This window comes from Papilio xuthus, unplaced genomic scaffold (assembly GCF_000836235.2).
Source record: "Papilio xuthus unplaced genomic scaffold, Pxut_1.1 DF828952.1, whole genome shotgun sequence".
Lineage (NCBI taxonomy): Eukaryota > Metazoa > Arthropoda > Insecta > Lepidoptera > Papilionidae > Papilio > Papilio xuthus.
In genome coordinates this window covers 5,374,200-5,385,740 of record NW_013529697.1, presented here as the reverse complement: position 1 = coordinate 5,385,740, position 11,541 = coordinate 5,374,200, and the positions used below count along the sequence as shown (strand labels likewise).

Below are 11,541 nucleotides of genomic sequence, written 5' to 3'. Positions count from 1 at the left end.
AGATTGCGGGAGCGACCTGGATGCAGGTAGCACAGGACCGTTCATCGTGGCGATCTTTGGGGGAGGCCTATGCCCAGCAGTGGGCGACTTACGGCTGAGAAAGAAGAAGAAGATATATTTAGTTAATCATTCTATATAATTGTACTTTAGACAGTAAATAATTGTGGATGAGGCCTAAGATATTTAAGATTAATAATAAAAATACTTTATTCAATCTTAAACAATATATTCGTGTAGCAAAATTATCGAAGCTTAATACAATTATTTATTTAAAAGTTCTTTATGACAAAAACTGATTTTCATTTCCCACGTCACATTATTCAAACGAATGCCTTTAATATTTCCCCTTGCCTATAATTATCGGGTATAATTCTTTATAAGTATATGTCCCTTTTATCTATTCCTTTAAAACATTTGATTCAACACAGACGTTTCCTTATATTACTTTTACCATCATGTCTCATATGTCTTTGAATATACGACAACCAATTTTAAACGAACTTGAGTTTTTACGTACAATTGGTTCTAAAATATTTCTCTTCCCTTTCATAGGAAGAACAAAGTACCAAATATTTGGATTTTACACAATTAAATTATTAGTAATATGCACTACGGCTCAGTTATTTCTAACATTATGCCACACGGGCTTTAGAGATATCTTTGAAATTATTAATATTGCACCAAATTTAGGCGTATGCGCAATATCCGCTATAAAATATACGAAAATCCATACAAATAGAATATTATACGATGAAATATTTTGTCATTTTAAAGATGAATTATGGGATATTGTGTCGATCCATTCAAATGCACATATCAAAGTGTTGAAGAAATATAAATTTATATCAATGATTGTTAATAGATTCATATTTTATTATTCAATTCCACTTATAATAGTCGTCAATTCATTTCCATATCTTGTAATGACGTATGAGAATAGGGTGCTCGGTGAAGATTTGCATTACCTTTATCCCTTTGACGGCTGGTATCCTTTTGACAAAGTGAAGTGGTACTGGGGCGCATATATATGGGAAAGTACTATGACTGCCCTCGTTGTTTGTGTTTATTTATTCTCAAACATGATGCAAGCCACTTATATTTTATTCATTTGTATGGAGTTAAAAATCTTAGGACATAGTCTAGAAGAATTAATCAGTACAGAGGACGTGACAACATTAAAAAAGGGAAGACATTTGAACGATATTCACAAAACAGTTTTATATCAGCTGAAAATAATTATTAGAAGACACCATCGTCTTGCAACGTTAAGTTTTTTTTTAATTAAAATTTAGCTTTATAATAATATGAGTATCTAACATTACGTGTTTTGTTTTTTTTGCAGGATATCCGCATCTCTCGACAAAGTTTTAGGTGATGCAATGTTACTTAATTATTCTCTAGGAGCGATATTTATTTGCCTTACTGCATACACATTTACGGTAAGTTTTAACGATAATTAAAACTACTATTAAATTTAACAAGATTTTACAACTAAATTCTGTTAATAACGAAGACAATTATACGAGTATGTTAGAAATGAAAACACATATAATTTGTTTTGCTTTAAATTCCTAGAAAACTTACCATGGTTTTCTGATACCAAAATATCCGTTTAAAACATAATGTTATCTCTGTATTGATAAAGATAATGAAAGGGATGACGATATGTTTTTTTCATATATGTAGGTCTCGGAAACCAACGGTAAAACTTGAGCAATCAGTCAATGCTTTGATCCAAATAAATGCCAATCAAAATTTTTTTTTATTTTTTTTATGTCATAAGATGGCAAACGAGCGAGCGGCCACCTGAAATCGCTAATATAGCGAAGTGACCGTTGCCCATAGACATATGCAATTGCATATGCGTTGCCTACCTTTAATCGACGGAGGAGGATGCACAGAAAGAAAATATTTTTTCCTTTCCATGCATCCTCTCACCCGGAAAGTCCCCTTCCACTTCCCATCCTATCCTTATAAGAAAAAGGGTGGGAAGGGAAAGAGGACTAAATTAGGCCTCCGGGACGCACACTCATCAGACGAAACGCGGATTTGCTTCCACTTCACGCCTGTCTTCTATGTGGTCGTGGTATTTCACCGGGCGAGCCAGGCCAATTCATGGGAAGATGTTAAAGCGGGCTATACCACTGTTGAAAATATAGTTTTGTATTGTTATAAATCATATTTCAGGTAGTAGAAGACTTTTATCAGTCTGTGCGTTACTTCTCCTTCTTTATGTCATTACTCGTTGAGAGTTTTAATCAATGCATAGTTGGGCAAGTATTAAGTGACCACGTAAGTATATATACATTACTATTTTTGGGCGTTTGATCCGAAATTACAGATGGCTGGACTTGAAATATTTCACACGAACAGTGTGTTCGCGGCAATTCGTCGATGCGCTGAGCGCCTACAAATTTGTTAAGAGCAATATTTTAGAACCACTCGTTTAGTACCCACACAAACCAAGATTTTGTTAATCCTAATTTGAATTTTTAACCAATCTAAAAGTATGTACTCGTTGAACGCTCGCTGAATACACACCTCTTTCCTCTCTGGCAAAAATATTTTAATTTCCGGAGTTTTCGACCTAATAACTTTCACACAATGCTTTGACAATGGATTTTTACGATTACATTTAATACAGTGAATTTTACACGAAGGTGGAAAGTTTTCAGAGTCAAAATATACTTTATTTCAGAGTGAAGACTTGACTGAGTCGATCTACTCAGCAGACTGGCCGAATGCAAGCCAAGAGGTGAAGAAAATCATGCTAATGTTCATGATGCGGACTCAGAAACCGTTCAAGCTAACGGCTAATGGTTACCTCGTCATGAATCTTAACACATTTAGTGCTGTAAGTCAACAAAGACCACTTCGATATTATCGTACAGAGATTGTCAATTTTTTTTTACAAAAAAATAAATTTCATTTCAGATATGCAGCACTTCTTATCAATTCTTCAATTTGTTACGCACAGTTTACCCTTAGCTTATAATATTGTATATTTATAATTTGTGAAAATAAAGAAGTAAAGTCTAAAGTGTTTTTTTCCTTACTTTTAACACATTAAGAAATAATGGAATAGTAACACATTTACATGTAATAAATAAATATATTTACAAACCATATTTTTTTTATAATTTTTTTCTTATTAAGTCTATATTTATCAGGACAAATATTGTCTCTAGTTTATAAAAATGTAAACATAGCTGCCAGTTATTGTATAGAAAAAGAAAAATCCTATGAAAATATGGCTACCGAAAAGAACATACCTCCCGTGACGAACTTATCTCACAATTTGAATTGAGTATTTTTAAGAAACCGTATGCAAAATAGATATTTTTTTACATTATTGCATAGAAAAAAATCTTCGTTGCTCCATCGATGACGTCACTGACTCCTGGAAAAGTATTTATTCTCGAAAAAAAATTACTAAAGGAATGTAGATGTGTAACTTTTGTAACTAACATATTGAACAATTCTATTTGCTACAATAATCAAAGATTTACTGTAAAATTAATGTTAATTATAAAATTCAGATTACATTTATTACTATCACGATTGAATCGCACGTCTCATAATCGTGATGAAGTAATAAATATTATCGTAATTTAATAACATATTATGTTTTTAATTACTTTTGTACAACATATAAATTAATGCACTTGCGAAAAACATCAAACTTGTAGCCCGAAAATGGGGCTTAAGATTTATACGATACTACTTTTTATACTAGTTTTCAGTTCTGCTATTTTAGCGACTGGTGAAAGTCAAATCGAGCCACGTAAGTACCTTTATACTATTTATAAGAATTAAGAATAATTTAAAAAAAAATCTCCTAACAAATATGTAAGGTAACCCAATTGAAAGACCCTCACGAACGTCATTTTTAACTTTCCGTGAATAAGAAAAAACATGAGGACATATATAATATAAATGAATTGTTTGCATTTAATTTTTATATTTATAAACCAAACAGGCGGAGTGGCAAGCGATATCGCTATCAAAAATTAAAATCTTTTTTGGAACGTAAATTGTCACAACATTTTTATTTAGATTATATTGTAAATATTTATTTTAAACATTCAAGTCGTATTTTTTGCTTTACATATACGCATAACAGTGTTAAGACATACTTTATTATTTCAGCGACCACTGTTAACAAAGGAACAAGTGGTCCTGTGGCAACAAGTAAGTATAGTTTTGTTGCTTAAAGAACTTTAATAATTTTTTAATATATTATGTATTATAAAGGGAATTTTCTTAAATCTTTTCAAAGATGGTGATTCGGAATCTGAATCGTACGAAGACTCAAGTTCGAGCGAAAGTGATGAATATGATTCCTACGAAGACTCAGGGTCCGATGAAGATAACGGCCAAGTAGGAGCTACAGGTGAGACATAACATTGTATAAAGAATAGCGCCATCTATCGAAAAGAGTTGCTATCACGCTTGAAAATTACAACGACACTTATAATATCTGTATTAAAGATTTATTATTATTCATTTATTAACCTTATTCTTAATATATTACAATTCAAAATTATACAAAATATATTATATTAAAAATAGAGCACCACCGGCTGCGGAGTCCCATGACTCAAGCAACCAGTGGTCAGCGCGTCAGAGACAGGAACCTTCTCACGATGCGGTTTCTAGGATAACTGCCTTTTGTATCGGGCCCTTAATCCAACTGTTAAGCGAGAGCTTCTTGAGATGTTGGTCGAAACTCTTCGCTATCAGTCCTTGTTATTATTGTATTAGGAAATTGTACCTTAATCTAAATTTATTACAATAAATACGAGTATGTTATTATATAATACGCTATACTTTAAATTAATTAATTTATTATTCATGTATAAACAGCCGTATCTGCAGTAAGCGCAGTTTCCAATGGTGAGTTACAAATAATAAATGTAAGATTTTAACTATATTTATATAATAATAAGATTAATATTCCTTCTAAACAAAACTAAAGATATCTAAAGAAAATAATAAATCATCTCTATTTGTCTCATTTTTATCTAACTTACAGAATTTATGTCTAGAAACTTTTTCGCTGACTTAGCTAAATATTTGTAGCTTGACTTTTTAAAATCTGCTATATTTTCCGATTTTTTTATAACATAAAGATCGTAAATTGCGCAATTACTTTACAGGTGGTAAGGGAACAGATAGCAGTGCTTCTGCTATAAGCGCAGTACAAGGTAAATCTACACGTACATTTTTTTCTTAACACTTATTAAAAGTTAAAAAAAAATATCATCATCATTACGAAGTAAATCTTACCAAAATTGTAAATGCGAATATTTAGATGGATGGATGTTTGTTTGATAGTATCTCCAGAACTATAAAACGGATCTCGATGAAATTTGGCATACAAATAGAACAAAGTATGGAAGAGCACATATACTACTAATTGTGTTTCTTATTACACGGTCGGAGTCGCGGGTGACAGCTAGTCAATAATAAATAATCTTAGTTTTCGCTCATTATACAATATATTTGAAACTTGTTCATGAAACACATTTTATTGTCACTGTCAGCTACTGAAAATGGTCGAGGTGGAACAAGCAGTGCTTCCGCTATAGGTGCAGCGCAAGGTACATTTTTTTAATAACTATTTTTTTTTTTTTAGTTTTAATAATCAAAAATGTAGCTTAAGACTTTACGTAGTAATGCTATAGTTTCAATAATTCAAAATATTTTAAGAAATTAATACTGTGTTATTTACCTTTAAACTTTCATCTATTTATAGCAACTGAAAATGGCCTCGGCGGTAGGAGCAGTGCTTCTGTTCTTAATGCTGTCCATGGTGAATATTATAAAACTTATAACTATAACATGCTTAACACGTTTAACCAATATTATTATTAAAAAACAAATTATACTATTCATGTCTTTCATGAATTATAAAATATTATAATGTTTCCTATTAAATTATAAATTATATAATATTACAGCATCTCAAAATGGCCGGGACGGATCGAGCAGCGCTTTTAGTCTTGGCTCGGCACAAGGTGATTTTAACTTTATATTCTTAATGTAAACACATATATATTACAGTTTTGCATACAAAGATAAGCATTCATTGGTATTGACTCAAAATAACCGGAACAAAATGAGTATTTTTTTTAGAAAATTAATTAAGTTCAATCCAAATTGAATGTTTTAGTTAATACTAACAAAAGAATGCAGAAATCATAATAATACTATTCCATTCGATTAGTATTCATCTCCGGTATTAGAGGCATAGGCAATAGAGATTTCTTTTTTAAATTCAATTAGCCACTGCATCAATACACATTGTTATAAATGTCTGGAGATCTTTATTTACAAAGACAATGTTCTATTTATCAAACCATTTTTTGTATTACATAAGTAAATATTATCGATTTCGTTACCACCATTTGTTACAGCGAGTGAAGATGGCGGTAGAGGAAATGGCATGGCGTCGGTCTTAAACGGAGTACAAGGTTTGTAAAATTTACAATTATTGTGCAATTTCAATTATTAATTTAATTATTTTTACTTTAAGAAACAACTCATACTTCTAAAAACGTTCCACACGTCTTGTGATGAATAGTGCGTTCTTTATATTTTTAATAACTCATAAGTTTAGCTTGATATGTTTTGTTTTATACATACTTTACATTAACTAATTAACTTAAAAAAAATTAACTTCTTCAATGAATATAAATTATTTTACACATCCACAAACTTTTATATTACAGCAAGTACAAACGGCAAAGATGGTACAAGCATGGCATCATCTTTTGGTGCAGCACAAGGTGATTGTTACTTCTTACTAATATTATAAACGCGAATGTATGGATGGATCGATGGAGGCCTGTTTGAAGATATCTCCGGAACGGATCAACCGAACTCGCTGAAATTTGGCATAAATGTGGAGCATATTCTGGAGGAACACATAGGCTACTTCTTTTCGGGGGCTAAAGCTATTATTGTCATAACTTCATTTATTTAAGTCTTTATAAACATTCTAATCTACACGCTAGAAATGAATTACGGGGTTTCAAACAGATGCTTACTAGGAATCTATAAAAAAATCATCGAAAAGATCAAAATTAAAAATAGTTAATGAACTAAGATCCCCTTTCCAAGAAGTAATTAGTCACACTATGATTCTCTTTTAGCTAGTGAAAACGGCAATAGAGGATTAGCAAGTGCTACTGTTATGAATGCAGCTCAAGGTAAAAAACAACTCTTAATTATTTGAATCGGATCAAAAATCTTAACTTCTTTCTTCGCGTTCCATTTTGTAGAAATTAACACAAGACACAACGGTTTTAATTTATTCCGCAAACAGAATACAGTATATTTAAATTAAAATATGTCTCTGTCGTACTGAATGTTTTTGTCATTTTAGACTAAAGCCTAATATAAATTTAAATCTTAATAGAGATCTTCAGTAATTCTTTTTTATTTACATTTTGCAGTGGTTGAAAATGGCCACGGCCATTCTGGCAGTGCTTCGGCTATTGGTGGAGCACAAGGTAAATCTAACTGCAACCTTTTATTCTGTTTTATATAATAAGTTAAATGGTAACGTGACAAGTAAAACGTATGATTTATTAGACGATCTCAAAAAGGCACGAATGGAACAAAATTTTTCGATATATACATTTAGTAGAAACAGCAAAACTTATCGTTTAATATTCTCTATTATTATGTAAACAATTGTAGAGTAAATGTTTGCAATTATTCTTTGTATGTTATATTTTTGTTAATAAATAAAATAAAAATAAATGTTGCAGCAATAGAAAACGGCCGAGGCGCATCAGCGTCTGCTGCAGGTGGGGCAATAGGTAATTATAAATTGTTTTATATTTTTTTAATTATAACTATACCAATGTCTATGTACTCGGCAGAAGCTGCCTTTTATAACCTCATACCTACTTTTCGCATTTAGCTCTCTCAGTAGATAACTAATAAAAATACTTTACTGTGTACTTTTATAGCTACTGAAAATGGCCGAAGCGGGTCTGGCGGCGCTTCTAGTGTTAGCACAGCGCAAGGTAAATATAACATTTGTGTTTGTAGCAAACGAGCCAACTAATATTAATATAACCGGTGGCCTTACAAAAAGCTAAAGATTTATTAATTTGTGACCACCTGTAACGTTTATTTCTTACTAATATTATAAATGCGTAAGTTTATATGGATGTTTGTTAAAAGGTTTCTTTCAAATGGATGCTTGGCTATCGCTAAAGTTTGGCATAGATGTAGAACGTAGTCTTAAAGAACACATATTTATTATAATAACTTTTTTTAATTCGCGTAAGTCGAGCCACGGGCAAGAGCTAGTTTCCATTAACCTCATTATCTATACCTTTTTTACTATCATCTTAAGATAAATAAAACTTAAATTTTATTTTAATTAAAAAAAAAAACTTAATGTGTTTATATCAATTTGGATGTATCAAACTTAAATTGTATCTTCGACACCTCATTCGTTGGGTGAAAGACAGAATTTGCGAGAACGGAGATAGGTTTTGATTTTATAATCATCTAGGTCCTAGATCTAGACCGTGTTTTTATGCGATTAATTGATAAATATTTAGGTTATAGAAATATTTATTAACTCACGCATTTTCTGTCGACAAGATTAAAATGAATTGGTTATTATAAGTTTATGCACATTTTGAATGTCTTTATTTCCAGCAATCGAAAATGGACGAACAGGATCAAGCAGTGCTACCAGTATAAGTACAGCTCAAGGTGCTTATTATTTATTTATTTAATTATTATTTTATAATATTTATTTAGTAATGCTGGGAAGAAAATCCGACACTGTGCTAGGATAACGGCGCAACACTAGCCTTATTAAAATATCAACGTATATGTTCCCTTCTGTTCACCGGTATGACACTTGACTTGGTAACGAAAGCGCGCCATTCGTTCTAAATTATTTTTACTAATAATTTCTAAAAGTATTATACATTAAAATCAAATACATTAAAAATATCATTCTGATTATGTATATCATTCTAAACAAACAAAACATTATGTAAATGTTCCAATTCTGACATTGATACAAAATATGGATGTAAAAACTTTCCAGCGACTAACAACGCCTTTGGAGGGATCGTCGATCTGGGTTTTGCCAAATCTTTCGCTCAAGGTGAGAATCTTTCTAAAAAAAAGTGTCTTGACAGACAGGCGGACGGACAACAAAGTGATCCTATAAGTATTCCGTTTTTTCCTATGAGGTATGGAACCTTAATAACTAAGGTGTAAAATTTTTTATTACATTAAATAGTTCTTAAATTAATTTCTAAACAGCTAATATTATTGAATATTTTTGTATGTTTTTTAGAAGACATCTATTAGATCATATCAAACGTACTATAAAATAATTTCTTGTTTCAGGCACAGCATCTGCTATTAGCTCATCATCTGCTTCTGCATTTACAAGTGCTCACACTACTGGTATAATCTCATAGTTAAAAGTTGTTTCGTATTGTAATAAATTAATAAAAATTATACAGGAATCATAAAGTAACTGTAACAAAGAAATGTAATCATCAAGTAAGTGGAAAAAGCTTGTATATGAAAACAATATTAAAAGAATGATTCTTCTTTCACAGTAACTTCTCAAAGAAATGGAACCGGAACGCGACACAAGAAAAAGCGACACCACAAAAAGAAAAAACATAAAGGTCATAAAAGACCAGGCAGCTCCGGTAGTACACCTGGTACTTCAGGGCCCGGTGGTCATAAAGGACCAACAGGACCTCCTGGTTCTCCCGGTGCTTCTGGTCCAAGTACTCCTGGATCTAAAGGATCAGGAGGCGGCAATGGTCCGAGTGAAAGTTCCGGTAGTTCACCAGGTACTTCAGGGCCCGGTGGAAATACGGGACCTCCTGGGCCTCCCGGACCTCCTGGTTCTCCTGGGCCTAGCAACCCTGGTTCTAAAGGACCAGCCGGTGGTAATAGTCCAGGCACAAGCCCGGGTAACACACCAGGTACTTCAGGACCGGGTGGAAATAAGGGACCAACGGGACCACCTGGCCCACCTGGGCCTCCTGGTTACCCTGGGCCTAGCAAGCCTGGGTCTAATGGACCAGGCGGTAATAAGGGTCCGGGCGAAAGCCCCGGTAAACAACCAGGTACTTCAGGACCGGGTGGAAATAAGGGACCAACGGGACCACCTGGCCCACCTAGGCCTCCTGGTTATCCTGGGCCTAGCAAGCCCGGGTCTAATGGACCAGGCGGTAATAAGGGTCCTGGCGAAAGCCCCGGTAAACAACCAGGTACTTCAGGACCGGGTGGAAATAAGGGACCAACGGGCCCACCTGGCCCACCTGGGCCTCCTGGTTATCCTGGGCCTAGCAACCCTGGATCTAAAGGACCAGGCGGTAGTAAGGGTCCGGGTGAAAGCCCCGGTAAACAACCAGGTACTTCAGGACCGGGTGGAAATAAGGGACCAACGGGACCTTCTGGTGCTCCTGGGCCAAGCACTCCTGGATCTGAAGGACCAGGCGCTAATAAGGGTCCGGGTGAAAGCCCCGGTAAGCAACCAGGTACTTCAGGACCGGGTGGAAATAAGGGACCAACGGGACCCTCTGGGCCTCCTGGTGCTCCCGGGCCTAGCACACCTGGATCTGAAGGACCAGGCGGTAATAAGGGTCCAAGTTCAAGCCCCGGTAACACACCAGGTACTTCAGGACCGGGTGGCAATAAGGGACCAACGGGACCACCTGGCCCACCTGGGCCTCCTGGTTATCCTGGGCCTAGCAAGCCTGGGTCTAATGGACCAGGCGGTAGTAAGGGTCCGGGTGAAAGCCCCGGTAAGCAACCAGGTACTTCAGGACCGGGTGGAAATAAGGGACCAACGGGACCTTCTAGTGCTCCTGGGCCAAGTACTCCTGGATCTAAAGGACCAGGAGGTAGTAAAGCTCCTGGTGGAAGCCCTGGTAAACAACCAGGCACTTCAGGGCCCGGTGGTCATAAAGGACCAACAGGACCTCCTGGTGCTCCTGGCCCTAGCACCCCTGGTTCTAAAGGACCAGGCGGTAATAAGGGTCCGGGTGAAAGCCCCGGAAAGCAACCGGGTACTTCAGGACCGGGTGAAAATAAGGAACCAACAGGACCTCCTGGGCCTCCTGGTGCTCCAGGGCCTAGCACACCTGGATCTGAAGGACCCGGCGGTAATAAAGGTCCGGGTGAAAGCCCCGGTGAGCAACCAGGTACTGCAGGACCGGGTGGAAATAAGGGACCAACGGGACCTTCTAGTGCTCCTGGGCCAAGTACTCCTGGATCTAAAGGACCAGGAGGTAGTAAAGCTCCTGGTGGAAGCCCTGGTAAACAACCAGGCACTTCAGGGCCCGGTGGTCATAAAGGACCAACAGGACCTCCTGGTGCTCCTGGCCCTAGCACGCCTGGAGCGAAAGGACCGGGAGGTGGTAAGGTTCCAGGTGGAAGCCCTGGTAAACAACCCGGCACTTCAGGGCCCGGTGGTCATAAAGGACCAACAGGACCTCCTGGTGCTCCTGGCCCTAGCACCCCTGGTTCTAA

At 35.7% G+C, this 11,541-nt stretch overlaps 2 protein-coding genes and 1 long non-coding RNA gene across 3 annotated transcripts in view; 2 read left to right on the top strand and 1 right to left on the bottom strand.

The window, feature by feature from the left end:
• The first annotated feature begins 455 nt into the window (after nucleotides 1-455).
• On the top strand, nucleotides 456-2,988 carry LOC106123597 (putative odorant receptor 92a). The gene is made up of 5 exons (XM_013320009.1): nucleotides 456-1,264; nucleotides 1,343-1,439; nucleotides 2,188-2,292; nucleotides 2,699-2,854; nucleotides 2,935-2,988. Exons 1-5 carry the CDS (start codon nucleotides 456-458, stop codon nucleotides 2,986-2,988), a joined length of 1,221 nt encoding a protein of 406 aa, XP_013175463.1.
• Nucleotides 2,989-3,696: 708 nt separating this feature from the next.
• LOC106127854 (collagen alpha-1(I) chain-like) overlaps nucleotides 3,697-11,541 on the top strand; it is an 11,620-nt gene continuing 3,775 nt past the window's right edge. Inside the window, exons 1-19 of the mRNA XM_013326140.1 lie at nucleotides 3,697-3,784; nucleotides 4,150-4,191; nucleotides 4,280-4,393; nucleotides 4,867-4,896; nucleotides 5,160-5,207; nucleotides 5,547-5,603; nucleotides 5,759-5,815; nucleotides 5,964-6,020; nucleotides 6,420-6,476; nucleotides 6,735-6,791; nucleotides 7,158-7,214; nucleotides 7,461-7,517; nucleotides 7,779-7,829; nucleotides 7,983-8,039; nucleotides 8,686-8,742; nucleotides 9,086-9,145; nucleotides 9,394-9,453; nucleotides 9,612-9,989; nucleotides 10,278-10,682. Of these exons, the coding sequence (XP_013181594.1) occupies nucleotides 3,697-3,784; nucleotides 4,150-4,191; nucleotides 4,280-4,393; nucleotides 4,867-4,896; nucleotides 5,160-5,207; nucleotides 5,547-5,603; nucleotides 5,759-5,815; nucleotides 5,964-6,020; nucleotides 6,420-6,476; nucleotides 6,735-6,791; nucleotides 7,158-7,214; nucleotides 7,461-7,517; nucleotides 7,779-7,829; nucleotides 7,983-8,039; nucleotides 8,686-8,742; nucleotides 9,086-9,145; nucleotides 9,394-9,453; nucleotides 9,612-9,989; nucleotides 10,278-10,682 (1,789 nt within the window). The remainder of the gene's footprint in view (nucleotides 3,785-4,149; nucleotides 4,192-4,279; nucleotides 4,394-4,866; nucleotides 4,897-5,159; nucleotides 5,208-5,546; nucleotides 5,604-5,758; nucleotides 5,816-5,963; nucleotides 6,021-6,419; nucleotides 6,477-6,734; nucleotides 6,792-7,157; nucleotides 7,215-7,460; nucleotides 7,518-7,778; nucleotides 7,830-7,982; nucleotides 8,040-8,685; nucleotides 8,743-9,085; nucleotides 9,146-9,393; nucleotides 9,454-9,611; nucleotides 9,990-10,277; nucleotides 10,683-11,541) is intronic.
• Nucleotides 10,895-11,541, bottom strand: part of LOC106127855 (uncharacterized) — a 1,866-nt gene continuing 1,219 nt past the window's right edge. The window contains exon 3 of the long non-coding RNA XR_001228428.1: nucleotides 10,895-11,252. This is a non-coding gene — a long non-coding RNA (uncharacterized LOC106127855). The remainder of the gene's footprint in view (nucleotides 11,253-11,541) is intronic.